Genomic DNA, 27695 nt, shown 5'->3' with positions numbered 1-27695 from the left:
TGAAGCTGTGTAGGGTGTTAACAAAGGCAATATCAGCAGGCTTGGGCTTGGATGAGAACTACATATATAGAGCATTTGGAGGAGAGGATGTTGAGGCTTGTGTGAGGGCGAACTACTACCCGAAGTGCCCACAACCTGATCTCACCCTCGGCCTCTCGCCGCACTCTGACCCGGGCGGAATCACCGTGCTCTTGGCCGACGACCACGTCAAGGGCCTGCAGGTTCGCAAGGGCGATGAATGGGTCACCGTCAAGCCGATCCCTGGAGCCTTTGTCATCAACGTCGGCGACCAGGTTCAGGTTAGCGCGCATTTGTGATCCACATAAACATGAATGCATGACATATTGTTCACAAAAAAATCATTTAGAAAAGTTAGAACTGATATTCTCAAAAGTGTAAAATTTAAATAATTCAACAAATCATTTTGAATAGTTAGATCTGATATTCACAAAAGTTTAAAATTTTAAATAATTCAACAAGACACTAGTGCACAAAGATATATATATATATATATATATATATATATATATATATATATATATATATATATATATATATATATATATAGATGAGTGGTCCAGTGTGGACCACTCACCTCGGTCCACGAGCTCTTACATGAGCTCGTGGACCAAATAATGAGCCGCGATGAGTTTTCGTTTTCCGCCGAGTTCCGCCGAATCTCGGCAGAAAACGAAAAGCTTTTTTTTTCTATAGAATACGTAAAATAATTTTTTCTGGAAAAATTTTTTACGTCAAACCAAACACTAGAAAAAAAAATTTCAAACTAAAAAATTTTCTGACTATTTTTATGGGGAACCAAACGCCCCCTTACCGTAATTACGATTTTCTTAAATTCAATCTTACCTAGAAACAAATCACAAATGAAAGAAATAGAAAATGCAATTACTGCTGACATTAAATCATTAAGCTCGTTAAAAAAATAGGATATACCTCTGTAACTAAGATCCCATAGCTTGATAATTAATGAAAAAAGTCCTAACTACTCGGATAAGGATATATATTTCATTTCAGAAATTCTATTAATGAGATGTTTCTTTTCCTTTCGAACTACGCAGTGAAAAGACTCGTGGCGTAATTGAATAGAATTAGAAATCTATAATTGAATAGAATTAGAAATCTTTATGAACATCAAGAGAAGAAAAAAGCATAAATAAAAAAATATTTTTCGAGCTCAATAAATGCATAATCATGGTTAGGCGCCTGTGCCCCATTATCTGCTCAAATCAAATTAGCACCTCCGAGAAGTTAGCAATCCACCTAATAAGTGCTCTTAATTAACACGAAAAGCCTCCATAGCTACATATTTAAAAGTGAGGAGTGCACCACGTAAACTTATTCATTCATCTAGAAGTATATATACTGTTATGAATCTCTCAAAATATTATTCTAGTAATGAGCATGTGATGCCTGGAAGACGTATATAATATAAAAGAAAATTATTGGCTCATCATGCGTGCTCTTGAAAGCGCAACATAAATTTATCTAAGAAGTTTTAATTTTTTTTCTCTAATTTATTTGTCCGTATATTAGCACTCTACTATAATAATAAAAGATATATATATAAAAGATACACAGGGTATTTCCCTCTGTCCTCTGGACGTACAACAGAACTGATAATAAATAGCTCACGAGTCGGCAACGGACGCTAACACGTACTCCGTTCACACCACCAACTGGCGTGCCCGACACGCGGGGAACTTGTCACGAACAAATCCCAATTCAACGGAGTGGCGTTTTTGTAATTTCGACCATCCACGGGCTCTCATTACTTAATACTTACTTACTCGTGTGTAAATGTAAATATATAATAGGAATATATGTGTCCGAACTCCGAAGGCGAAGGGCTCAATTTTCAAATTGAATTCCAATGCTCCTTCCACCGCTTCCTCGCTCTTCTCCTTCTCCTTCTCCATCGCCATTAATTCCTGGTCGGTCCCTTCGAAGAGCGCCTTTGCTGTGAGATCCGAGCTCGAGCACCGCTGCCATGGCGATGGCGGCCACCATCGAGGACCTCCACGAGGACGTGCTCGCCCTCGTCCTCCGCCGCCTCGACGGGCCCTCGCTCGCCGCGGCCAGCTGCGCCAGCGCGCGCCTCCGCGGCCTCTCCGGCGACCCCGCCATTTGGCGCGACCTCTGCCTCGCCACGTGGCCCTCCCTCCGCCTCCTCCTCCGACGCGTTCCCCTTCCCCCGGTGCCGCGCGCAGGCGCAGGCGCAGGGGCAGTCGCCGCCCCGGGGGGTCCCTCCCCGGCCCCTCCGCGGCCTCATCTCCGCCGTCGACCTCTACCACCGGGGCGCCCCGGTCTTCTCGCGCGTCCTCGAGACCCGCGCCGCCTCCCCCTGGTTCCTCGGCTCCCCCTTCCGCATCGACGCGCTCGACCCCAAGCACGAGGCGCCCTCGGCGGCGGCGATCTCGATCTCGCCCGGGGCTATAGTTACTCTGTTTTTAAATCTCAAAACACCATCACTGTGTAGTCGTTATAAAATTATTATTAAATATCTTCTCCGAATTGAAAAAGATTATTAAATATCTTCTCCGAATTGAAAAAGAGAGCTTGCCGCATGCAAATTACTTTATTTAGTTCCCTAGGAATTCGAACTGACTACCTAGTACTTGTGAGGGAGTGGTCTTTTCGTCCTATTTCGACATTTAAAAGAAAGCAAGAATTGGACGGTAAAATTAATAATCATCTTTTCTTTTCATATAGTATATACATAGTTGAAATGGGAGGACCAGGCCCAGGCCCAGCTTAAGCCCAAGCCTAAGCCCAAGTCGGCTCCCGGTGCTCCTCGTTCTTTCGGTTCCTTTGCCGCCGGGGTTGCCGCCACGTCTCCTTCAGCTGGTTCGGGAGGGAAGACCGAAACGAGAGGAAGGAGGAGAAGGCGGAGGAGTACTTGAGCAGCATAGAGGACAAGCGGAGGAGGAGCGGAGAAGGAGAAGGAGAGGAGCGAGGGAGCTCGCGAAGGGGCTACTAGGGGTCCGAGAGAGGCGGCGAGTGGGGCTAGGGCAGGCGCAGGAGGTGGTGGTCCGAGTGGAGCGCGTGGCCTAGGAGGGGGAGCGGCGTGCACTGGCGGCGGCAGTGCCTCTTGAGCGCGTGGTGGCACCGCTTGGCCTGGTCCCAGAGGGGGCACTTGGTCACGGCCAGGTGCGCCTGGCCGGAGGCCGAGCTGTCCAAGTGGCGCGCGGGCGCTCGGCCCAGCTAGTGCTAGGTCGAGTCCCAGTCGANATAAAAATTATAATAATATATATAGTATATTAATTATTATATAATAATAATATATATAATAAAAATTATATTACATAAGTTTTTATCTTTTTTTTTTCTTTCAACCAAACAGTCATCATCGAAAACTATTTTTTCTTTTCCTACAAACCAAACACTACACTACGTAAAAATAATTTTCCGCCGAAAATTTTTTTTCGCAGTTTTACGTCAAACCAAACAGCGGGGGTTGTGTTTGGTTCCACATAAAACTGTGGAAAAAAAATTTTCGATAGGAAAAAAAGTTTTACGTCGTTTGTATTTGGTTTGTAGGAAAAAAAAAAAGTTTTCCGTGACAGTTGTTTGGTTGAAAGAAAAAAAAAACTATTTACTATATTTTTTATTATATATATTATTAATATATAACAATTATTATTATGCTATATATGAAAAATTATTATATATATTTTCTCCTATTATATATATTATTATATATTATTAATATATAATAATTATCATAATAGATTTAATTATTATAATTTATATTTATAAACAAGATATATTTAAAATATATTATATAATAAATATATAATATAATATATAATAATAATATATATTTAATATTATAAAATAAATTATTATATATTTATAAATAAAATNGAAAAGACTCGTGGCGTAATTGAATAGAATTAGAAATCTATAATTGAATAGAATTAGAAATCTTTATGAACATCAAGGGAAGAAAAAAGCATAAATAAAAATATATTTTTCGAGCTCAATAAATGCATAATCATGGTTAGGCGCCTGTGCCCCATTATCTGCTCAAATCAAATTAGCACCTCCGAGAAGTTAGCAATCCACCTAATAAGTGCTCTTAATTAACACGAAAAGCCTCCATAGCTACATATTTAAAAGTGAGGAGTGCACCACGTAAACTTATTCATTCATCTAGAAGTATATACTGTTATGAATCTCTCAAAATATTATTCTAGTAATGAGCATGTGATGCCTGGAAGACGTATATAATATAAAAAGAAAATTATTGGCTCATCATGCGTGCTCTTGGGAGCGCAACATAAATTTATCTAAGAAGTTTTAATTTTTTTTCTCTAATTTATTTGTCCGTATATTAGCACTCTACTATAATAATAAAAGATATATATATAAAAGATACACAGGGTATTTCCCTCTGTCCTCTGGACGTATAACAGAACTGATAATAAATAGCTCACGAGTCGGCAACGGACGCTAACACGTACTCCGTTCACACCACCAACTGGCGTGCCCGACACGCGGGGAACTTGTCACGAACAAATCCCAATTCAACGGAGTGGCGTTTTTGTAATTTCGACCATCCACGGGCTCTCATTACTTAATACTTACTTACTCGTGTGTAAATGTAAATATATAATAGGAATATATGTGTCCGAACTCCGAAGGCGAAGGGCTCAATTTTCAAATTGAATTCCAATGCTCCTTCCACCGCTTCCTCGCTCTTCTCCTTCTCCTTCTCCATCGCCATTAATTCCTGGTCGGTCCCTTCGAAGAGCGCCTTTGCTGTGAGATCCGAGCTCGAGCACCGCTGCCATGGCGATGGCGGCCACCATCGAGGACCTCCACGAGGACGTGCTCGCCCTCGTCCTCCGCCGCCTCGACGGGCCCTCGCTCGCCGCGGCCAGCTGCGCCAGCGCGCGCCTCCGCGGCCTCTCCGGCGACCCCGCCATTTGGCGCGACCTCTGCCTCGCCACGTGGCCCTCCCTCCGCCTCCTCCCCCTCCCCCTCCCCCTCCCCCCGCCCCAGTCCCTCTTCTCCGACGCGTTCCCCTTCCCCCGGTGCCGCGCGCAGGCGCAGGCGCAGGGGCAGTCGCCGCCCCGGGGGGTCCCTCCCCGGCCCCTCCGCGGCCTCATCTCCGCCGTCGACCTCTACCACCGGGGCGCCCCGGTCTTCTCGCGCGTCCTCGAGACCCGCGCCGCCTCCCCCTGGTTCCTCGGCTCCCCCTTCCGCATCGACGCGCTCGACCCCAAGCACGAGGCGCCCTCGGCGGCGGCGATCTCGATCTCGCCCGGGGAGCTGACCCTGAGCTGGATCGTGATCGACCCGGCTCGCGGGCGCGCGGTGAACCTGTCGAGCCGGAGGCCGGTCCGCGTGGACCGGCACTGGTTCACGGGGGAGACCCTGGTCCGGTTCGCCACGGTGGTGCGCGAGTTCTCCGTGACGGCGGCGGTCACGTGCGGCGAGGGGGAGGATCCGGTGCGCGAGGTGAGCCTGGTGGTGGAGGACGCGGACGGGATCGGGGTGAGCGGCGGAGAGAGCCTGGGGATCATCGGGGAAGCGCTCGAGGGAGCGAGGAGAGGAAGAGGAAGAGGCGAGGAGGAGGCGAACAGGAGATACGACGAGTTCATGAGGAGGCGGAAGAGGAGGAAGGAGAGCAAAGCCAGAAGGGAGGGCTTGGTCGACTTCCTCTGCACCGCCGTTGGGGCCGCCGTTTCCTTGGCTTTCTTGCTCCTCGTGGCCCTCGGCTGAACCCGAATCCGAACCCGAATTCGACCCGGACCCGGACCAGGAGGGTAAAGTTGCTACCGGGGCTCTTTTTTTTTTTTTTAATCTTCAAGTTCACCCTCTCTGTCTCTCTCTCTCTCTCTCTCTCTCTCTCTGTGAAAAGAAGGCGGTGTATAGCTTTGCTTCTCCCTTTTTTCCTTTTTCCTTTTCTTTTCGGCTTAAGTTTAATAAATAACGGATGATGATATTGTACCTAACTGAAATATCTATTAGCTAGAAGCCCAGAAGTGTGTGTGTGTGTGTGTGTGTATGCATACATATATGATATACTTTTCTTTTCTACTAATAATTAAAATGGCAGGTTAAGAACGAAAGAAAATTTACAGCTTTATCCTGCTTTTCTGGTGAGGGAGTGTTCATGATCCATCAGTCAAGCTTAAGGATCCCTTGATTTATTTCATTAAACGTACGCCGTTCGAGAGAAAAAGTTAAGCCTCTTCTATAAATTATTAGAAAAAGTTAAGCCTCTTCTATAAATTATTATTAAAATATTGCTGATGTGTCACTACCACAAAACTCTAAATTTTTGTCTCATTGATATCTTAGTCAACTCGTACACATATTTTAAACTTATTCATTGTTAGAGAATGGGAGGTACACAAACGAAATAAATAAATAGTAGTTTTACCAGATAATCATTCCAATTATTGTTGTCATAATATAATTCTAGTACCTTGAATCGATTTATAACCACCCACTTATCTTGTTCAGTATTATAATAAATATAGCAATCTCGCTAGCACACTTTGAACAAGGGAAGGAATAGATCTAGACTAGAGAATCAAATGACACTTAAATCACCTTAAACCATGAGATATTGAAGTCTATGACACTTGACACTTGCAAGTGGTGATCTCAGTGCACAAAGTCAATACTCTCCAGCCACTGACACAAATCAACAGATAATTACAAACAATCAAAACTGTACAATTAGTTAAATTGCTTGCTTACCAAAATGATCTCATTTCTAAACAAGGATGTATGATGAAGACTGTTTTCAATCACAGGCTTTCCACAAATTTAAGCATTTGGGACTAAGTTTACACAAACACAGTTCAGCAAAACCCAGCAGCACTTCATTGACAGGTGCAGATTCTCACAAGTTCCTATATCTTCAGTTGAGTCAAATACTTGAGAGTCAGAACAGCACTAGTCATCCCCTTGTCTTCTTAATCTCATACCCCACTATTGAAACCCAAACTGTCTTCCGTGCATCTGTTTCAATTTGGTGAGCTCCTTCCTCCTCTTTCTGGCCTCTGCTGCTGCTGCCACCACCGCTGCATTTGCAGATTCCTCATGAGAGTAAGAACGACCTCCTTCCGTTTCTCTCTGTACATTCTTCACATGCTGGTCCGACACGGATTTACGTTGAATATCTAAAGAAGAACGAAAATTTATAAAAAAAGGACACTTGAACTGGTCTATCTGAATTAGTATCCAGTACCCGACTCTCTTTAAGGACCCGTTTGGTTCGCGTTATACAGTATCACTGATTATTTCAATATGACTTGTAATCTAACATCTATTTTTTAGACTACTACAGTTGCATTATTTCGTTTGGTTCAGTGCAATAATGTAATGCCGGATTACTACATATGTAAGTTTATTTTGTTTAGATTGTTTTATATATTTCAGTAATCCTGATGATAAAAGCTAATACTATTCTGAAAATACCCCTACACATTTATTTAAAATTTAAATAAATAATTTAAATTTAGGTTTAAATTTATTTTTTCAAATTTCAAATTTAAATTCTGATTTTAAATAGGAATTTTAAATTCAAATTTTGATTTTGAATTCAAATTCGAATTCTAATTTAAATTTAAAATAAGATTTTAAAGTTTTAAAATTATATTCAAATAATTCAAAGTTCAAATTCATCTTTGATTACGAATTCAAATTTTATATCTAAATTCTAATTTTGGATCATTTAAATTTAATTTTCAAATTTAAATTTTATATTCAAAGTTAACTTTAAATAATTTAAATTTAAATTCAACTATTTCAATTTCAATTTCAATTTCAATTTCAAAATTCAAATTCAAATTAAATTTAAAATTTAAAATTTAAATTTAAACATAAGTACTTTAATTAAATAAGAAATATTAACTTTATTTTCGAATTAAATTTAAGGCAATTGAGATGTGAATGATTAATTTTATAATTTTGCATCGGTTGCGGCATTACTTAACAGTCAGTAATGTAAGATTGTAGGTAATCTTTTGAGAGTTACCTTTTGCTATTAGTAATGCAGCATTACCAATTGGATTATTTGCAGGAAGAACCAAATATAATAATTTCAAAAGATTCATGTAGGATACTCTGTAATCCTGTCAAAATAACACGAACCAAACGCACCAAAGGGCTATCTCCTGAGCTTTACCATATATAGTAGCCTTTTTTCCTTCATCAATGGCTAGAGTTAGTGAGCAGGGAACTTCCTCTTCTTCTTCCTCTTCCTCTACAGCAGGCGAAGGTCTGTTTTCTTTAAAACTATGCTGTGCACTGCTAGACGATACATATTGATCTCTAGAGGCATGAGAGTATAACGCTGAGGGCTGAGGCACTTCATGGACAAGAGGATAAAACCATGCACACGGGGGCAGGGAGAACGGCGGACCCGGTCCACTGACGCTTGGATTACCTTGCTCATAGCATGCACCACGAGCAGGCAAGGATCGCCAAATATAAGGCACCAATGGCTGTGTGCTATGTAGTGCTGCGGAACGCTTGGTTGGTGATGCAACTGTTGTTTGAACCGGTTGGGGTGCAGGCTCTGTTTTCGCCACGGCGTCCCACTTGGTTTCCTTCGCAATTTGTGAAATAAATAACCCCCCCAGGAATATACATCTCTTCAATCGATGATATCAAGAAAAGCTTATTAAGAAGTTATACCTGAGCCTTCAGCCTTTTGTTTGTGTCCTTCAATGCAAGATACTCTTCCGTGGCAATTTCTTTCTTCTGAACAACATGCACATATAAGATGAATATCAACAATTGTTTTTCAGTTTGAATTATCAAGATGAAGCTCCCTGATTTCAAAATAAACTTCTTATGACAATGACGGAATGATTGAGCATACCATCTTCATATTCTGATTCTCTAATGACAAATCTGCAACTTTTCTTGTTAGCTCCTCGCGCAGGGCCTACGCAAAAAGAGGAGAAAGGTGCTGTTCGTAAGCAGCGAGCGGATAGTCATAATCAGAACATTCAATTGATAATTGTGTGAAGAATCAGTAGCATAAAATAGAACTGCACATCATTAGAAACAAATAGAAATGCTTTCACATGTTTTTACCTGTCTCCGACGAATTGTCTGCCTAGCTGACTCCCTATTAGCTAACACCCTGCGTAGTCTCTTTGCTTCTTTCTCAGCCTAAACAGGGGGGGGGGCGGAGGGGTCAAAGTTTCCACATGTACTAAAAATCAAAATTTTGTTGAATTTGAATATGTTGCTACCTCGGTCAAATTTTGCTTCCCTCTACTGCCAAAGAGTGGAGTTTGGCTAGCAGAGCAGTGGATGCCTAGTTTACTCAATTCTACACTTAGTTGCAGGTTCTTTGGTTCTTTCTCCGCTTCCGCCTGAATCCTTTTACCCTCACGGTGATCGCGAACCAAATACGAATGCTACAAGGAAATGCAATTAGAACATTGCTTTCAAAAGGGGAACAAAGAAAAATAAAAGTAATTCTTTAATAACTAATTAATCAGGCGATAGATTGCAACGTTTTCTTGTCGTAGGTACAAATACTAAAGGACAATGCCGAAACAAAGTAGTGAATCTCACTTTAGGGCAAAAAATGCATCCAAGCGAATGCGATACCTCTTATATAAATACCTAATCTTATAGTGCCATTAATAGAAGAAACGCGGAAAAGCTAACTAGCAAACATCTTAATATATATGTTGGATCATGAGACAGGGTGGTGGCATGTTTATTTTTCATTCAAATTTTCTATTTCAAGTAAACAAACATGAATGAATGGAAAACTTTTTTTTCTTTTCCTACGAACCAAATGTTAGAGAGCATAAAATTTTTTTCTACAGAAAACCTTTTTCCACCGAGAATTATTTTTCATAAGTTTTACGTTGAACCAAACCAAACCGACCCTAGATTCAATTATGTGTTGTTGCACAATATGACAGTCTAAATTTCCTTAAAATAACGTCTTAAATATAAATATTTATTCCCACAAAAGAAGTTAAGACTTGCAATGTTTACAATGAACTCTTGACTTAAATAAATATTTACTAGGAACAGCTGAAATAATTGAAGGAAAAAAAAGATATCGAAGGAACAGGATAAACCTCTGCGACGGGAAACGGGAAAGAAACTAATGAGTGGTCTCACTTGTGCTCAACTTTTTTCCAGAACTATACGTAGTAGTACGAGAAATACTAAACTAAATGCTCCGATTATTCAGCTAGATGTGAAATTGCCAACGATATAAGCCCATAAAAGAGAGCAACTTCTCTCCCCGACGCAACGACCATGGCGATGACTACAACGAGGAGGAGGAGGAGGAGGAGGAGGAGGAGGACGAAGCTACCTCTGATCCGGAGGAGGGCTCATGAGAGCTCTTCGCCTGAACCGAGTCGGGCCCGGACGACTCGTTCTCGGCGCGCTTCCTCGTCCGCTTCTCCCCCGACCGTTCCCCGATCGCCGCCATATCGGCGAGCGCCCGCGCCGCGTCGAGCTCCACCTCCACCATCCCCCCCGATCTGCATTGCCCCCGCGAGCCCGCCCCGCTGGAGCTAGGGTTAGGGTTCGGTCCCGCCCCTCCCGTCTCCTCCCGTTCTCCCTCCATGGCGCCCGAGATCGACGCAGCTCGAAAAAAATACAAAGGGCTTCCGCTCTCCGTCCCGCACTTCAAATGCACCGCTCTACAGGATTACTACCACGACTGCTCGTGGAGCTGTCGCAGCTGCCACTACTAACTGACGGGTTGGGTTGTTGAGGGTAGAGGGTTTCGAGGGCCCCTCCGCTCCTCTTTTACCCCCTAAAATACCCGGATGACCGTGCGATCTCACGCTCCATCTCACGACTCAAGGCAGCGCCACGTGGCGCGCCCCTGAGGCTGTGAGGCCCCATCTGAAGTTGGATCCTCGTAGGAGGGTCGGGCACGTGGCGGCGCGGTGGGGCGCGACCCGCATGCAACCGGTGCTCGTGCTCCCAGCAAGGACACTGTGGGGCCCGCGGGGCGAGGGCGCCCCACCGAACCCCAACTCCCAAGGGATAGGGGGCCCGGGGAGCGTGGTGTGGGCCCGGTGGGCCGCAGACGTGGAGCAAGCTGGGCCTCAAACGTGGAGGAGCTAATTGGTGGTGGCTTGGGGGTGGCGGGGAAGCAAAAAGCTCTGAAGCTGCACAGCGGACAGCCAGCCGCAGATTAGATAATTTAATTTCATTTCATTTCATTCATAAGTTGGGAATTTGGGAGGCGTGGCAGAGATCCAGCGGGGGCGATGCTGTGGGGCGAGGGATTGGAGAGACCGCGGTGACCCTTCGCCGCCCCGTCGGACGACGCAGATGGAGGAGAAATTATCCAAAATGACGGAAATGCCATCGGCCCTCTCCCCCGTGGGTCTCTGCGGTCTTTCGGCGTGGGGGAACGGTGGACGCGCCGCGTGGCCTCAACGCCGCGTGTCGGAAACCGGGGAGTTTGCGCAACAGATAAACCGTGTTGAGGGCCCCCGTGCGATGCGCGCGCACGTGCTCAGCCGCAGACCGACCCCGCCCTTAACCCAACAGTCACGATGGCGGGGTGATAGCCCACCATTCCGACGTGGCATACCGTCGTTTTCGTACCAACAATTGTGCTTTAGGATTTACTTTTATTATTATTATTATTACTTTTACTCCTCCGTTCTTTGGTTTTTGGGAGCGTGGTATTGTTTGAGGAGGGGGTTGAACGGGGGTTAAGTTCCAACCTAAAGTTCATCACACAAATAACACATTTAATTATATTTTTTATTTAAATTAATTGTTTTTTTTAATAAAATAGTTTTAACAGCTTAAAATTAATGACGCTAATTGGAGGACACGACATTCAAACCCTCCTATTGGTAGCCTCCGGGGCTAAACCTGCAAATGGATCCAGACGGATGGATCCCTAGAAATATCTTATCTATTCGTCCATATATTGCCCACCATTCCCATAGGCAGCTGGGAGCAGGAACAAGCCAAAAAGGAAGGAGGTCAAAAAAATAAATAAATAAATAAAGAAAAAAAAGGAAAAAGGGAACCAGAGGGCAGAGGCTAGATAGGAGGTCCACAAAACAGAAATGTAAGCCACCAAACTAAATGCCTTTGTACGAAGCGAAGATGACAAATGTTTAAATCAAAAAGATTTAAACTCATGAGATGCAGGCCGGCCCCCCAAATCGGCAAATCCTCAGCCTTCTGCGACCCGCCAAGGTGCAAGCACTGGAATAACCAGTATAGAAACCATGGCGACGGAATATAACAGCATATACCAGACTGAAACTTTAGCCAAAACACGTGGTTTTGTTAAGCGGGAAATAGTACAATAGCGGCCAACATTAAAGCTCATGTACATGATAATATATACGCATACATTGAGAGCATAATGGCAGCTAAAACTGTTCAGGCTAAACAAAGAACACTGCTGATTATCATTTATTGGACCACGATGATAAGTTCTATTTGGTCTTTAATCATTGTAAGAGCATATTCGAGCCATTTTCAATTGCTGCACCGGCAATCATTCTTGCGGTTTTTCACTCTGCAGCTTTACCTTTGTGCTGATTGCTGCCGCCGGGTGAAGCGCTACTGCCTCCCATCTCTACCAAGTAACATATCATCGAGTCGACGTCATCGCCAAATATGCTACACGCCTCCAGCGCCTGCATGTAGGTGAAACCCATTGACAAAACTATCCGCATGCTGCTCGAGAGCACCATTTCTGACAACAGGTTCTTATCACTTCCTCTCGTCGCTGGTGTGCAGGATGGACCTGTAACTGTAAAACACACAAATGCTTCGGTCAGCACCACATCTCCACACAAAGGGCCCCTCTTTGTCTCGATTAGAGGTTTTGCAAACGCGTTGTTCAACTAGAGCTGATAACTTCTTTATTGTAAGAATAACTTCAACAGCTTCCTGCAGAAGCATTACAGAAGCTTCAATTTGAAGCTACAGCTTTTAAAGCTCCACATTCTTTGCTCACTAAATGCTTGGCAATCTAAGCATTACAAAAGCTTCAATTTGATGCTACAGCGTTTAAAGCTCCACATTCTTTGCTCACTAAATGCTAGGCAATCTAAAAGGTTCTCCTTCAAGGAGTAAAGAAGTTATTCCCCAAGGCAAATTGGAACTTACTGGCTCCGGAAGATGATGGCTCTGCAGCGGACGTCGAAGAGTCTCTAAATGAGGTCTGCTGCTTCAGCTTCTCTGCAGCCAAATATTCAGCACGTGAAGCCTCCATCACCATGCGCTCTATTTCCTTCTCTGTCAGCTCCAGATCAGAGTAAAAACGACCCTCAGCTAGAAGAGCCTGTCACCATTCGGTCTGGCAGTTTTAGAAAATTTTCTATTTCCACACATGTAGCTTTTCATGTATAAATAAATGTTTCATAACTTCCCAGCTTGCAGAGAAAAAACAAAAGGCATCTCAACTATTTTAAGAGCACTATGTCACCAGTAAAGGCCATGCAACTTTCCTATGCTGAGTTGAGCAAAAAGAACTTAGTTGCAAAAAAATTCCTTTTCATAAATTCAGTGTGCTTCATGAGTTAGCCGAGAGTCTAGAGTAGCCAAGAGTCTAGACTATTGGGCATTTACAGGAAGAAAAGTAAATGTTAAGTCTGAGCAATGGCTTGAAAACCTTATGGGCGGAACACATATAACATACCTTAAAATACTAGATCAAGTGGAATATGTAAAATGGTAATTTGAAAGTCAGATGTGCAAGAAAAACTCGTGCAGCCAGATGAATTTATGAAGAAGCAATTAGATGAGATATCATCACTATCATCATCCAATCCTTACACTACATCTAACAGCAAGTCCACCAACACAGATAATATATATGAAGAGGTAATTCTCAAGTTAAATAAGATTACTGCTACACTAAGATGGAGAAACTGTGCAAATAAGATTACAGCCTAATCAACCAGCACAAGAAGGCAAAAGAAAGGAAATTGTCAGTTTCTCTCTCCAACTGGCAAACTACGCAAACAAGAAGAGCACCTCACTACTACCAAAAAAAATTTAAAACTAATACTAGGCCAAGTGAAAAGGAATAGAAACTTACGTTATCAATCTGCTGGTCTTGCTGGGCTTTTATAGCAGTCTTCACCTGGTCCTTATCAATGTTTGCCTGGAGAAGAGATGAAATTTTATTCAAGAAAAGATACAAAAAAGGAAATTAATTATGTAACAATCCAACTATTCTTACTAAGTCTATTGGCGTACCCAAATTAAAACAAATCGACCTTCGAATTCAACTAGAAAATAATGGTGATTCTGTAAAGTCTTGTCCAATCAAAAGATTTTTGCCTAGAAACACTTACTCCTCGAAGACTGCTGAATCCTAGGCCTGCACCAATTGTGAGGCGACGAGGATCAACGAGCGAATTATAATGATTCCCATGATGGTAACTTAACCGGATGGGTGGTGTATCTGTATGATAGCTTCCTTGAAATATGTTTATAGGTTCTGCGGAGGAGAAAAGAGAAGCGTTTAAGTGCTTATATTACAATCTGCCTTACAAAGCCAAGCTCAGGGACAAATAAGCTAAAGAACAAACAAGACCTGTACTGTAGGAATAGATGTGAATAGGACGATTATACATCTCAGCAAATGCTTGGATCTCCACATTGTTTCCATATACCTATAATTAAACAGTTACTCAAGCCAATGTGTACGTCGATATATATGCATAAAAATCTAAACAATACAGAATTGTACAATGGTGTCGACTAATTATCATTTATTAAAACATACATACCTTGTCTCGCCTTTTCCTCTTACAGTAAGATGTAAAGCCTTCAATTATAAATTGAGAGAAATGATCCCTCTCCCTTTCCTGAAAAAGAATATATGAATGAGGAACACTAACACATTAACATAATTAGGGTAACAACAGCAGTAAATTCTCCACGCTTTGAATGGTAAGGATATTAAAGAATCAGTGCAAAACTATAATAAGCTTTGCCATGCCAGCTGATTTACTAGATAACTACATTAGTACCCTAGCTCATCTTACCACATCAGTACCCTAGCTCATCTTACCTCCTATTTGTTTTTTCCGATCTACAGATGTTCAAGAAAGAAACAAGCATTTGCTTTGCTCATGTTCCTACATGTGTCACTTGCAATGATCGGGCAGAATTTGTCAAAGCCAGAAATATGATTAATGTTAAAGGCAGTGGATGTTTAATAGTTTAGTCATAATAATCATAAAACTTCATAATTACTGTATGATCTTCTCATGCAAAAACATTATGAAATTATTTTAGTAGTATACCAGACCATATAGAAAATATGTGAACTTTCCCCAAATTTATGGATGGTTGTAAATCAGGATTCTCTTCTGTCCATGATGCAGCCTTCACATACATCATATATAGTAAATTAGCTACCAAGAAAAGTAAAATTCAGCCGCTCCTTAAATTTCATGTAGCACCAATCATTGAGTAAAACGATGTTTGAAGGCTTTACTGAAGGATACTGACTAATTCAGAACAAGCTAGGCTTTGCTTGAATTGTATAAACATGTGGCTCTCAATATATTTGCAAGAAATTTACGTACATTTAAGAATACCATCTATTTGACCACGTTAAATGATAGAAAAAGCTCACAGAAAAACAAAAATGTCACCTCTCGTACATACAGTTTAAACAAGTAGCAGAAGATCAGTACAACATGTAATCACTGGCAAAGAATTACACTTTCGTGCTATAGCTTAACGTACCATATAATCAATGCACATTTGCCTAGCCATGTCATATGCTTCTGGATCACCATAAACTTGATCTGCAACAGCACGAAATAGGCAATTCCCATCCGCCAACATCCTTCTAACTTCAAATCCCTTCACTCGTCTAATCTCAACCTCAAACATGCGTTCTCTCTCCTGAAACAATTAAGTGATTTAGGAGCCAGTATGGAAACATAGTGATACAGACAACATCATGACACCAAAAGCAATAATATAAGAAAAGGGAAGGCAAATTGGAAAATACATGAAAAGAAAAAAAAAATGGAAACTGGTTAGAATTAGGAAGGTCTCCTAACACATACATATAAATAAAACAAAAGATATAAAATCTGAATCAACTAGATTCTAGAAACTGCAGCAGGTAAAAAGACATAAATAGCAATACATAGAAGAAAAAAACAGCTTTACATGCAAAAGCATGAATTGTCAACACGCAAATAAGCAAATAGAATCGAGCTCCTATGCTTTTAAAAGCATTAAGTCATTGGTGCTTGTAGGTTTTCTGCCCTTTGATTAAAGAATGTGCAGTTAAAATGATAGTGGTCCCCTAGAGTTGAATGGGTAGTTAGTTGAATAGTATGATCTAACGGGTGAAAATGATCAAAAAGATAAATCTAACGGTGAAAAATTTACAAGCTTCATGGTCGGACTATATATATATATATATATATACACACTATTGAATCAACTATTTTGTGTTGGAGGAAACTGGCCGAGAAAACAATCACCACAAGACATGGGAGCATGAATAGTCATCAGGCCATGGCGTGGCCTAGTGCAAATGCACTAGTTAGGTGCATATGCAGTTCATGTAAGATATGATTAAAAATAACTATAAACTAAGATATAAAACAAGCTACAAAAGACTAAATTTGGGATTTCTTCTATGTTAAGTATGGTGTTAATGCATATGAGAAGATATCATAAGACAACCAAATTATATTTACTTAAAACACACAACAGTATATGACTTCTTGGTGTGCTCATTATGTGGCTTTTAGATGCCATATATAGGCACATAAGCAGGTTATTGGACCAGGTTTAGAACACTGACCACAAGAAATACTCTTCAATGGTGAATTCCGACACTGACATACGACAACGGATAGGGTATTTAACAAGAGAATTAAAAATTAAATTCACATCAAGGTGAGCATAAAGTACACGCGCTGGGAAGACAGACAGACGAGTAACAGCTTTCTGTCGTTTTTGCTGTTATAATTTCCAATCATAGCTAGCCCAAAACAAAAGGAGCAGATCTTATCAGTAAAATCTACTGAACTTCACTGCAAAGGTGTTTTCAAGTAATACGACAATCAAACAATAAACAGAACTTACAACGTCATCATAAGAGGATACATAGCAGGGGCCCTGCTCGTCCGAACTATTGTAACCTTCAGCCTCGGCATGTGACCTGGGAGAAGACGGCCGAGATCCAGAAGGCGATGACCTAGAAGGTAGTGCCGCAGGCCAAGCAGCTGGCCTTCTTGACGAACCAATCCTCACCCCAAACGAACTCCCCGAACCCATTCTCCTCAACCCCGGACTCCCTGACAGTGGTCTCTGTGGCGGGACTGGAGGAGGAGGAGGGTACGAAGGTCCCATGACAATCTGTGACGAACCAATACCAGAGCGAAGTCCAGAATCATCACATTCCAGGTGCTCATTCACCCTAACCCTACTCAAATCTCTAGCTAAAGCTGCAGCATCTGATGAGTTCTCGTCAACCATCAATATCTCCTTATCAGCACTTTCATCGAGCTCTTTCTCAACCAAACTTTCCGGAAGATTCTCGTCCTCCGCATTCCCTGGCTGTTCCACGACATCTAAAACACCAGATTCTTGAATGGGCTCTTTTTCTTGTTCCTCCTCCTTTGCTGCTGAGTTTACAGCGACCTGAGTACCAGAAGTTTGGGGGATTGAAGACGAAGGCGGGCGGTTGGCATTTGAGGAAGAGCCAGCTGACCCGCGCTGGATGAAGATTCTAGTCATCTTTCTCTACACAGAAGACCGCGATCTTTTCTTCGGGTTTTCACCGCCTTTTCGGTTCACCACTTTGCTTTGGACGCTTGGTGGCTCAGAGGTTCCAAGTAAAAACCAATCCTTTATCGCGGGTCCGGACCTTGGGAGCACAGATACCAAGCCCTCGGCCGACCGATTCCTTCCAAAGCCCTAGCAAGCTCTGATCCCTGCCGACCAATCTCTGCATCCCCCTACCAATTCTCATTAGACCAAAAACCCTCTTTATCTTTTTTTTCTTTCTCCTACTCAATCCACCAGCAAGAGAACCTCACCGAAAACCCCTAATTGCCGAGAAGAGGGGCCCCGAGATTCCACAAAGGCCTCACCGATTACCCTGCCACAAAACCCTAACACCATGAATCTCTTTCAGAAATGAGCCCTAGACTCTAGACACCATTAACAGCACACACAAGAGGAAAAAAGAGAAAAAAATAAAAAGAGAGCAAGAAATGAGTCAAAAGGCGAAGACTTTTGCAATCAAACCAAATCAAAAGGAACGAAGAGAAAATAACAGACCAAAAGCTTCGAGAATCGACGAGAGGAGGCACGAAGAAACGAATCAGATCGTTGGGATATGGTTTACCTCCGATGATTCCGAACGGGATCTTGATTAACTTTGGGGGCTTTTGTGGGAAAATATGGACGGGTTAAGGGAGAGGCGAAGGCTTTTCTCTGAGAGTCAATAGAGAGAGAGAGAGAGAGAGGAGTTAAACTGTGAGTGGAGAAACAGAGGGGGTGGGGAAACGAGGGGGGAAAATAAAAGGGAATAAAAAGCGAGGAGCGACGGAAAGGAGGAGGAGAACAAGATGGGGCAGAGACTGGTGCCTAACCACGTTACAGTAGGGGTCACCTACCGAACGAACGCCACTGACACGTGGGAGTTAAAAGGCCGGGGCGAACGGGGCATTGATCTTGCGTCTCCCTTCACGAGCCGAATTGAGCCCCAATGGAACTTTGGGCCTGTTTCGCCCACCTGCTGCAACTTGGGGCATCTTTTAGAAAATAACAAGCTATTGGTGCTATTATGTCTTCAGCTCTGGGATAAAAAAAATATACAGTTAGAATAATATGGGCATTTAGGATTGAATGAGTTATTGGTTTAATAATATAATCTAATAGGTAAAAATAGTCAAATAGTTAAATTTAACGGCGGAAAATTTGATAGAACCAAATGAATATTTCAACCGGACTCTATGTATATATGCTAGTATACTATCAATAGTATTAAGAATTTGGTACTATTTAGTTTTTAACTTTTTTTTTTTTAAGAGAGAGATAGGTAGCACGCTATCTGCTTCGTTTATTTTATTTAGAAATAAACTTAGCTAGAAATGTGAATTAACTAGGATTTAAACTTAGGTCTCAGGTACCAATCACCAAGCCTTTTGCCACTTGTTCTAGGGACGGTCGGTATTGAGTTTTTAATTGTTAGATGGAAGAATGTGTAGTTAGGATGATAGTAGTCCTCTAAGTTTGAGTAGGTGGTTGGTTGAATATGATTTAACGGGTAAAAATGATCAAAGTATAGATTTAACAATAAAAAATTCAATAGTATCAAAAGCTTAGTTCTATTGATAGTACAGTAGCCGAACTCTTTCTCTCTGTATAAATATAAAAGAAAAGATGGGGGAGAGAGATCCACAATTAACCTCTCTCTCTCTCTCTCTCTTGAGGTCCACCAGAAGAACACTGCACGTTTCGTGGTGCAAAAGTTTTCGTTTCCGCCTGAAGATAGCGGGAAACAAGAACTCTCCTTTTTCTTTCTATCTGGAAAAGAAAAATTTAAGTTTAAGATCTTATCTACATTAATACGTGGGCTGGGCCGAAGTGACACGACTACACTCACGAGCCTCGCACGTGAGACGCACGCACACGAGGTGTATAAGAACGATTTGTCGTCCATTGGCGCCCTCGCACTGCACTCGCATCACTCCCTCTCTCTCTCTCTCTACCCCTTTCAAGCTCCTCCCTCTCCCTCCTCCACGAGCGAGTCGAATCCTCCAAACACTAACTCCATATCCGCTCTAGGGTTAGAATCTGGGCTTCGTCGGAGATGTCGCAGGGCGAGAAGTTGATCCCCAACTTCGATCCTCAGGTCATCAAAGAGCTAAATCTCACCGTGCTACGGAGAATCGACCCCTTCGTCGAGGAGATCCTTTTCATCGCCTCTCACGTAGCCCTCTACGTGCTCAATGTCGAGCTCATGCAATGGGTATACGAACGCTTCCGCCTCCGCCCTTACATTACGGCTACTCTTTCGCCGCTCTTCCTCGATCTCTGATCGGAAATGTGTATTCTATTGGAATTTATGATCTATCTCAGAGACGCAAAGATGTCGATGGGGCGCTCTTTGTCGTCAAGAGGTAGGATGTTGTACTTTTGCTTCAGTTTTGGGGAAACAACAGTTCTAGTGCAATTTTGCTCTGTTCTGAAGTCGTTTGATGCGTCTTATTGTACTGATTTGGTGGTAATATAACTACAGAAATAACCAAGCCAGGTTTCAGTTCATTGTCCTGAATCGGCGCGGGCCAGGTATGGGTATAGGCAACAGAAAAACCGCTGCAATTTTGTTTCCGTTAGATATGCTGTACAGAGGTATCTGCAAAGGGGTGAACACAAGATTTGATTCAATTTGATTAAAGTTTGAATGCTTAAAATGATGTTTGGTTGTAGAGTGATTACAAGTTATATATCTTTTCCGCCTTAAGGTCTGTCCATATTAGTAGTAGTTTCCAGAAAATATCTGCTTTGCTAATGCTAGCATCTAGCTGTAGTTTCCCAACAATAAAATTAGTTTGACTTAATACCAGTAGTTTGCTCTATAATATTGCAACACACCTTGTCATATTTCCTCGGGGAGTAAATTGGCTTTTAATTTGATACCAAATATAAAGGTCGGCTGGTGATTGGTTTTCTGCTTAGTTTTCTTTTTCAGTAACAATTCTTAGCCACACAGCCACTTATTCTCTGAGTCCACCTAGTCAAATTGCCATTGAGTAGTTGAACTGCTAGTTGGTTTCCACATTCTTAAGAAAGTAGAAAGAACTGTTTTGAATTCAATAGAAAATATGATGTATATTTGAAATAAATACATGCATGCTGGGATAAACAGATAATCTGGTGGAGGATCTTTTGGGAGATTTTGAGTATGAAGTTCAGGTTCCTTATTTGTTCTACAAGAATGCAGCCAAAGAAATAAATGGCATATGGTTTTACGATCCAGATGAGTGTCAGGCTGCTTCTAATCTTTTCAGAAGGTATCGGCAATTGTTAAATCCCCATTTTGTTTCTCTTCACCAACTTTGAATTGTATTTTGCTGCAACATGTGCACTTTTGATCTGTAGTAGATAAGTAACCAAATGGTTTGAAATGTTGAATATATATATATATATATATATATATATATATATATATGAGTCCGGCTACTATACTCTTATCAGTACAATCACCTTCGTACTCATAAGTCGTTTTCGATGATAGAGTTTTCAAATCGACGATCCATGCCGTTAAACATTTTCTAGAGCATTTAAAATTTCTAGAAATCAAATTTTATAATTTTTTGATATCATTTACCTTACGATCAAAAGATCTTAAAATTGATAATTTTTAAGGGCTTGTACGGGATACTTGCTAGTTTAATGGTGTAAAAGAATAGGAATCGGTTGAATTTTTGATAGAAAATTCTATTCACTATCTAGATAAAGATCAATAACTCCGATCTTCAATTAAACGATCCGATCATCTATTTTTAGGACGTCGTTCGATTTTGATCATTCATTTTTCGCCCACTTTATGGACTTTATTATGATTTCGAAAAATTACAAATTTAATTTTTTACAAGTTTCAAATACTCTAGATCATATTAACGGAGTGAATTGTTGATTCAAAAGCTCCATCATCGAAAACGACTTATGAGTATGAAGGGCTCTATACTCATAAGAGTATAGTAGCCCTACTCTCTCTCTCTCTCTCTCTCTCTCTCTATATATATATATATATATACATGAATTAGGTTACTATACTATTAATAGTACGAAGTGCTCGGTGCTTTTCAGTTTTCGACCTTTGGATGAAGGGATGTGCGGTTAGGATGATAGTGATCCCTTATGGTTGAGTGGGTGGTTGGTTGAAATATATATATATATATATATAGAGAGAGAGAGAGAGAGAGAGAGAGAGAGAGAGTTGAGCTCCTATGCTTTTAAAAGCACCAAGTCATTGGTGCTTATAAGTTTGTGGCCTTTGGATGAAGATTTGTAGGGTTAGGATGAAAGTGGTCCCCTAGGGTTGAGTGGGATTATGAATTTGAATATCTTTGACGAATATTTGCTCAGATTTATTTTCATGGTTTTCTCTTTGGGCATATATGTACCCGTTTTAATCTCATATGCTTTCCACAGCTGTTCCTTATTTCTTTCTTTCTTTTTTCTTTTGAACATATATCCGTTCGTTCTCTTTCTATTGCATTAAGGTCTTATTAGACCTTCTTTTAGCATAGTATGTTCAATACTTTATTGTCCCCTTTTTTTTTATTAACACCAGAATGCCTTTTGATTTCTACTTAATAAGCTGCCTTATATGAAACATCAAAGTTTTACTTTATTAAGACTTTCTCAGAGGAATAGATATAACCGGATAGCTCCATAATGCATCTTTATTTTTAACAAGTCTAGTTGGTATCTTTATGTGCCTATGAATTATGCCACCATGTTTTGACAATCCTTTTATATTTCATCAGTCTTTACCATCTTAATTCCCTTTTTATTTTTCCTATGTATGATTTGCATTAAATTTCTTTATATGCTTTATGATGCCTGTATGTGACATTATGTGGTGGTAACAAATTTTGTACTAATTTGATTTTCACTTTCCAGGATACTGAACGCTTACTCACAAGTACTATCAAAGTCTACAGCATCTTCTTCTAAAAGGTTTAGTATGAGATGTTCTTATTAAACTGTCATATGCTACAATTCTTGTCAAATTATGCACTCTCCCACTCTCTATTGTGCCAGGATTATCACTGGGCAGTAAAAAGTGCCAATAGCTAACACAAAATTAAAAATGATGCACCATGGGAACAATACTTCAAAACTGTCATATGCAACAAATTTTTTTTTTTGGTGTAAATCTTTGTTGTAATCATACTGGCTTTAAGAAGTTTTGAAGTGCTCTTGTTGGTGCATGATCTGCTCTTAATTCTAGTTCTTTTAGTGGCTAAATGTGAATGTGCGGCATTCATTATAGATCCTTCCTCTTCTGAATGATCCCAAAAAGTTTAGTCTTATTCTCTGATCTGCAGCAATGAGTGTGTAGAGTTGGAAACGGTTCAAACTTCAGCTGAAGAAGGTCATTTGGAGCTGTCAACAATATCTTCTGACCCTGTTTCCAGTCTTCCTGATGATTCGTCAATGAACCTTCTTAGAGTACATCCTTTCGTGACTGTGAAACTTTACCACATTAATCCGCTACTCCCATGATGCAATTCATGTTGTTTTTGGTTTTAATGGATGGTGTAATGAGCCTACTTGTTTGACTCTTAAAATTGTTTCTCTTTTAAATAGACTGCATTTTTGTGATAAACAATAACAGTTTCACATGGATAGATATTAAGAAAATGTTTCTCTTTGGTACATTAGAAATAGTATACTTATGCTAGTAAATTAGGCCTAAGCATTTTCGATCTTGTTGTTAGAGACTGATTTTGTCTAGTTGCTAACACTAGTAGACTGTCAAGTTACCATTCAATTCCAGTTTTGAGTTAATTTATGTCTGATAATGGCTATTTCAATTCCTCTACAGGCAGCTTTAAAAAATGTACAACCCCAGGTGCCTTCTGTTATTTCCCCATTGCTGTTCCAGGACTCAACTATCATCCATCATTCTGCCCCTTCTTTGGTTACTTCGTCTACTCCTTTGATGCCACTCCCTGATACTCATGAATTTAGCAGCGACAACAGTTCTATAAATCTTGTGACACCATCCCTTCTTGCACTTTCATCCTCGCCTGCTGCCTCAGTAATGCCGGCGGTCTCTGCCCTTCCTCTCCATTCTTCTGTGACTGTGCAGTCTCTCTATGACACCCAGTTGTTACAGCCCTCCTCTCAACCTAGTCCATCTATATCTCACACTCGAGTTCCAGAACAGGGGTTGATTATTTCCAGAGATAATATTCAGAAAGCACTATGGAAACTTGTACAGGTATGGCCTTAAGTAATAAATGTTCTTTTGGTTTTCAAATTCTTAAATGCAGTCTAGATTTTATAGTTGCTTTTGAATGGGCTCACATTGTTCATGAACAAACGAGGTTGATTACATTATCAATAATAAAAGTATGGATGCATAGAACATATATTTAATTGATAGGAGGATTTGTTGGAGTATAAGTTCCAAATTGATAGTCTTTTTTTTTAATGAAATCATGTGCAGTTCACTATTAATTCTTTAAGTTTCTAAGCAACTCATTGCATATTTGTAGTGTTTGCAGTTTTCCTTTTCATTTTGATCCAAGTTCCATTTTAGTGAAGGCACTTTGGCATGGTCTTAATTTTACTATTGTGCGTTTTTTGTGAACCCTACATTTTACATTTTCCTTAGACAACAAAAAACAAAAATGTAGTTACTTGTTTTTTCCTTGTTTAATTAAAAAAAGGGTGTACTTTTAAGTGACATGCCAAAATTTAACACTTGGTTTGCTTCTCCTCCAGTGGCACTGATTCAAATCAGTCTTTCCTTTTCTGACTTTTTGTCTATGCTTTGATGTAATTTTGCATCGTAACATTCCTGTGCTATATTTCTGGCAGAACGAGCAATTCATAGATCTAGTGTACGAAGAGTTGCGCAAAGAACTCTAGTGAAGCCTAGTGGCATAACTTTTGCAACTAGTTTTCTTCCTGTGCTTCCTGGTCTCCTGCAGCTGCTGGACCAGCACTTCTTGTACAGCTTTTGCTTGTCTCTGCTGCTGCTCTATGTGCTTCTGGCTTGTACAAAATTCTCGCTTCTGGAAAGATACTACACATGACATTTACAAGCTTCATTGTGCTAGACAGCTAAACAATTTAGTCCAATGATGTAATAAGTACTTCGATGTAGACTTGATATGAGCCTGAAAATTAAAACTCAATTGTATGATAGACTTTTACATGGAACTCTGACCATGTTCATGAGAATAGTTGTTAGTTGTTAGCAACCTGAACCATGCTTTGAAAAGCTTAACTGGAAAATTTTCTCCTTCGCAGAGTGCTCTTAAGTCTAGCCTGGTAATGATATTTTAGGCCAATTCTGAGTGTGTTTAGCTTTGATGTTCCTTCAGGGTGTGTTCGGCAATCAGAATAAGGCACTGCTGTTATACTTTACATCTCAGTTATGGGGCTAGGCTTCTATGCTTCTGAAAGTACGGAGGCTTCCGTGCTTTTAAACTGTTTTCGATAATGGAACATCCGATTCGGCAATCAATTCCGTTAGGTATGATTTACGCTATTTAAACTATTTAGAAACTAAATTTCATGATTTTTTAACTTTATTTGTCTAGTGAATGAGCAACCTAAAAATGAACGACTAAAAATAAAAATATTTTAAAAATAGTGATAAAAAATTTAAATTTCAAATTATAAGTATTCTTCTTACTATTAATCTTAAGTAGATTTTTCTATTAAAGTTTTATATAATTTGGATTGTTCTACACCGTTGAATTTAAAAATATGCCATATCGATTGTTAAAATAGTCATTTTTGAGACCTGATCGGGTGGTAAATGATGGTGAAATATTATGAAATTTGATTTCTAAATAGTTTTAATAACGTGAAGTATACTTAACGGAGCCGGTCGTTAAATCAGATGTCCTATTATCGAAAATAACTTACGAATATAGAGATCTCGATACTTTCGAAAGCACAGGAGGCGTACTCCTCGGTTAGGTTATGTATATTTTATATATTGGTATGATAATTATTGCGGAGAGCATAGAATTGTTTGCTTGAGACGGTGATGATTCTTATTAGAAGAATTGACCTTCGGTTGAACATCCCAACAAGTTAGCAAGTTGATGATGGGACTAGGACCGATTCAGTCCCATCTCAGTTTGGTCTACATGTGGAATGACGTGGGCCACGAAATAATAGTAACTAGTGGGGCCTTCAAACATTGTTTTGGTTTCTTGTCCTCTTACCAGGCGTCCATTGAATGCAGGCTCCTCTGCAGTCTGCACTGATTTCTTTCCATTCACCACTAGCCTTCCAGCAGCAGGATCCAAATGATTGTATGTACAAAAAAACATTTCCGGGCACTGAAATGTAGAAAACTAGTAACCCCACTAACTCAAGCGCTCTAATCGGGAAAAATGAGAAAAATGTAAAAGACGCCAAGATGGGGTTTCAAGAATTTACTTATTACACGATAAATTTTTGCTAGCTCTTTTTGGTTATCATAACTATCATTCTATTCGTTATTCTTTTACTACTCTTCTCATGAACTGCACTAACAATCAGATAAAAGGCGTCTCAGTAAAATGTAGAGTTTGAAAGTAGCATAGCATTACTCGGTCGTCCCGGTAAGGAAAATGCTTTGGGTTCCGATACCTATAATGCAATTGGTTTGTTGTCAAATAATTATGGCATCTTACACGGCGTAAATGAATAAAATCATTTATGACATGTATTCCATTATGTTTATATGTTATTTCAGTATGTTTATATGATTTACAGGGCTTCTTTCTAGAAAAATTGTACCGGTCTCTCAATAACAAGCTTTCCTTGAATAGAAAACCAAAAAATGACTTGATTGCACAAATAAAGAATGTGTTAGCAAACAAGTAAGTGCATAACAATTCCGACTTGATAAGCTAGCGATGGGCCTCTAACAGTCACTTTTTTATCAGATTTTTATGTAACTTTCTTTTAAATGGCACCAATTGTTTCTAGTGCAAATGGCAAAGGGCTCGATGGTTGGTACATGAGGTTCTAAGCTTGAATCCTAGTGGATTTACATTTTCAGCTAAATTTATTTCTAAAAAAAATTCACATAGTACCCTACAATTTTATTTTTCTTATTTTATTTTTCCCTCCACTAAATTTTTGTTTTATTTTTCTTGTTTTGTTATTCCCTCCACTAATTTTTTCGTTAAATTAGTGATAAAGTTAAAACTAAATAATATTAAAGTGAATATTCGATAAACTATAGGCGAAATATCTGAAGTTTTTTTTGTATATGATTTAACGAAAAGTTAACGAAAAGGCTGACGAAAAAGAAAAATGAAACTACGGGGTACTAAATTAATACATTTTAAACCACAGGGTACTAAAGTGAAAAAAATGTGAAACCACAGGAGTGGTATTTAAAGTTTACCCAAAAATAAAAAAAACTTTCTTTCATACTGTGATTTGAGAGATTCACACAATAAACATATTTGGAAGCTCAAAATTAAAGTGAATGTCACCATTTTAATCTAGTTAGTACTAAAAAAAAGATTGCTCGCTGCAAACAACCTTTTTATGCGGGGTTGGACAGGAGAACACCTATTTTCAAGATCTCTCTACTTTTTAGTATCTGATTTTTTGCTCGACAAATGGCTTGTCTACTACATCACCTGAGTACGGTGGAGCAGGACTTTGGGAGAAACGTTGGAGCAACATTGACAGCCATAGTCGAATAAATGAACTCACCAAACTTTCAGCTATATAGTAGGCAATCTGGCTAAAAAATGGTGTTATCTTTGGGGACGAGGCTCGAAGCCAACTCAAATTCTTCACCTTATACATTTATTTGTGCAGAATTGATTAGAACAATACTGTTAATTATACACTTATAGCTTAACCCACCTCCCCTTCTTTCCTCCCTCTCCCCCTCTACCTCCTTCTATTTTTCCTTTTGTTTTTTTTTTGAAATAGGTAGCGTACTATTCGCTTCGTTTATTTCATTTAGAAATAAA

The 27695-nt window shown here is 40.3% G+C and overlaps 4 protein-coding genes across 5 annotated transcripts; 2 read left to right on the top strand and 2 right to left on the bottom strand.

Annotated features, from left to right (window-relative positions):
• On the top strand, positions 4641 to 6000 carry LOC109722740 (probable F-box protein At1g60180). The gene has a single exon (XM_020250859.1). It carries the CDS (start codon positions 4810 to 4812, stop codon positions 5743 to 5745), a length of 936 nt encoding a protein of 311 aa, XP_020106448.1. The 5' UTR covers positions 4641 to 4809; the 3' UTR covers positions 5746 to 6000.
• Positions 6579 to 10864, bottom strand: LOC109723389. Its single transcript, XM_020251732.1, has 7 exons — positions 10334 to 10864; positions 9243 to 9410; positions 9082 to 9159; positions 8864 to 8929; positions 8677 to 8742; positions 8165 to 8588; positions 6579 to 7157 (listed from the first exon to the last, which is right to left on the bottom strand). Exons 1-7 carry the CDS (start codon positions 10589 to 10591, stop codon positions 6967 to 6969), a joined length of 1251 nt encoding a protein of 416 aa, XP_020107321.1. The 5' UTR covers positions 10592 to 10864; the 3' UTR covers positions 6579 to 6966.
• Positions 12269 to 18563, bottom strand: LOC109723196 (OTU domain-containing protein 5). 2 transcript variants are annotated; one of them, XM_020251479.1, is made up of 9 exons: positions 18286 to 18563; positions 17086 to 18103; positions 15721 to 15882; positions 14754 to 14831; positions 14558 to 14636; positions 14316 to 14461; positions 14057 to 14122; positions 13123 to 13297; positions 12269 to 12763 (listed from the first exon to the last, which is right to left on the bottom strand). In XM_020251479.1, the coding sequence occupies exons 2-9, from the start codon at positions 17737 to 17739 to the stop codon at positions 12522 to 12524; spliced, it is 1602 nt and encodes a 533-aa protein (XP_020107068.1). In that variant the 5' UTR covers positions 17740 to 18103; positions 18286 to 18563; the 3' UTR covers positions 12269 to 12521. The 2 variants fall into 2 exon arrangements, with proteins under 2 accessions (XP_020107068.1, XP_020107067.1); XM_020251478.1 differs by having other exon boundaries at positions 18353 to 18563.
• Positions 19703 to 24918, top strand: LOC109723467 (mRNA-decapping enzyme-like protein). The gene is made up of 8 exons (XM_020251836.1): positions 19703 to 19981; positions 20092 to 20132; positions 20252 to 20301; positions 20882 to 21026; positions 22645 to 22701; positions 23073 to 23196; positions 23573 to 23971; positions 24574 to 24918. Exons 1-8 carry the CDS (start codon positions 19823 to 19825, stop codon positions 24622 to 24624), a joined length of 1026 nt encoding a protein of 341 aa, XP_020107425.1. The 5' UTR covers positions 19703 to 19822; the 3' UTR covers positions 24625 to 24918.

Source organism: Ananas comosus, linkage group 17, assembly GCF_001540865.1.
Source record: "Ananas comosus cultivar F153 linkage group 17, ASM154086v1, whole genome shotgun sequence".
In the NCBI taxonomy this organism is placed as follows: domain Eukaryota; kingdom Viridiplantae; phylum Streptophyta; class Magnoliopsida; order Poales; family Bromeliaceae; genus Ananas; species Ananas comosus.
This window is presented reverse-complemented; position numbering and strand designations above follow the sequence as displayed.

Bases quoted from the DNA above. Each gene is read 5' to 3' on its own strand.
- LOC109723196 (XM_020251479.1), bottom strand. From the start codon at position 17,739: ATGACTAGAATCTTCATCCAGCGCGGGTCAGCTGGCTCTTCCTCAAAT. The intron at 14,637-14,753 runs GTATGTATGTTT...GTTTAATTATAG, and splicing joins AGAGGAAAAGGCGAGACAAG to GTATATGGAAACAATGTGGA. The intron at 14,462-14,557 runs GTCTTGTTTGTT...TCTCCTCCGCAG, and splicing joins CATCTATTCCTACAGTACAG to AACCTATAAACATATTTCAA.
- LOC109722740 (XM_020250859.1), top strand. From the start codon at position 4,810: ATGGCGATGGCGGCCACCATCGAGGACCTCCACGAGGACGTGCTCGCC.
- LOC109723467 (XM_020251836.1), top strand. From the start codon at position 19,823: ATGTCGCAGGGCGAGAAGTTGATCCCCAACTTCGATCCTCAGGTCATC. The intron at 20,133-20,251 runs GTAGGATGTTGT...ATATAACTACAG, and splicing joins GCGCTCTTTGTCGTCAAGAG to AAATAACCAAGCCAGGTTTC. The intron at 20,302-20,881 runs GTATGGGTATAG...TGGGATAAACAG, and splicing joins CCTGAATCGGCGCGGGCCAG to ATAATCTGGTGGAGGATCTT.
- LOC109723389 (XM_020251732.1), bottom strand. From the start codon at position 10,591: ATGGAGGGAGAACGGGAGGAGACGGGAGGGGCGGGACCGAACCCTAAC. The intron at 8,930-9,081 runs GTAAAAACATGT...CTTTTTGCGTAG, and splicing joins AGACAATTCGTCGGAGACAG to GCCCTGCGCGAGGAGCTAAC. The intron at 8,743-8,863 runs GTATGCTCAATC...CATGTTGTTCAG, and splicing joins AGAATCAGAATATGAAGATG to AAGAAAGAAATTGCCACGGA.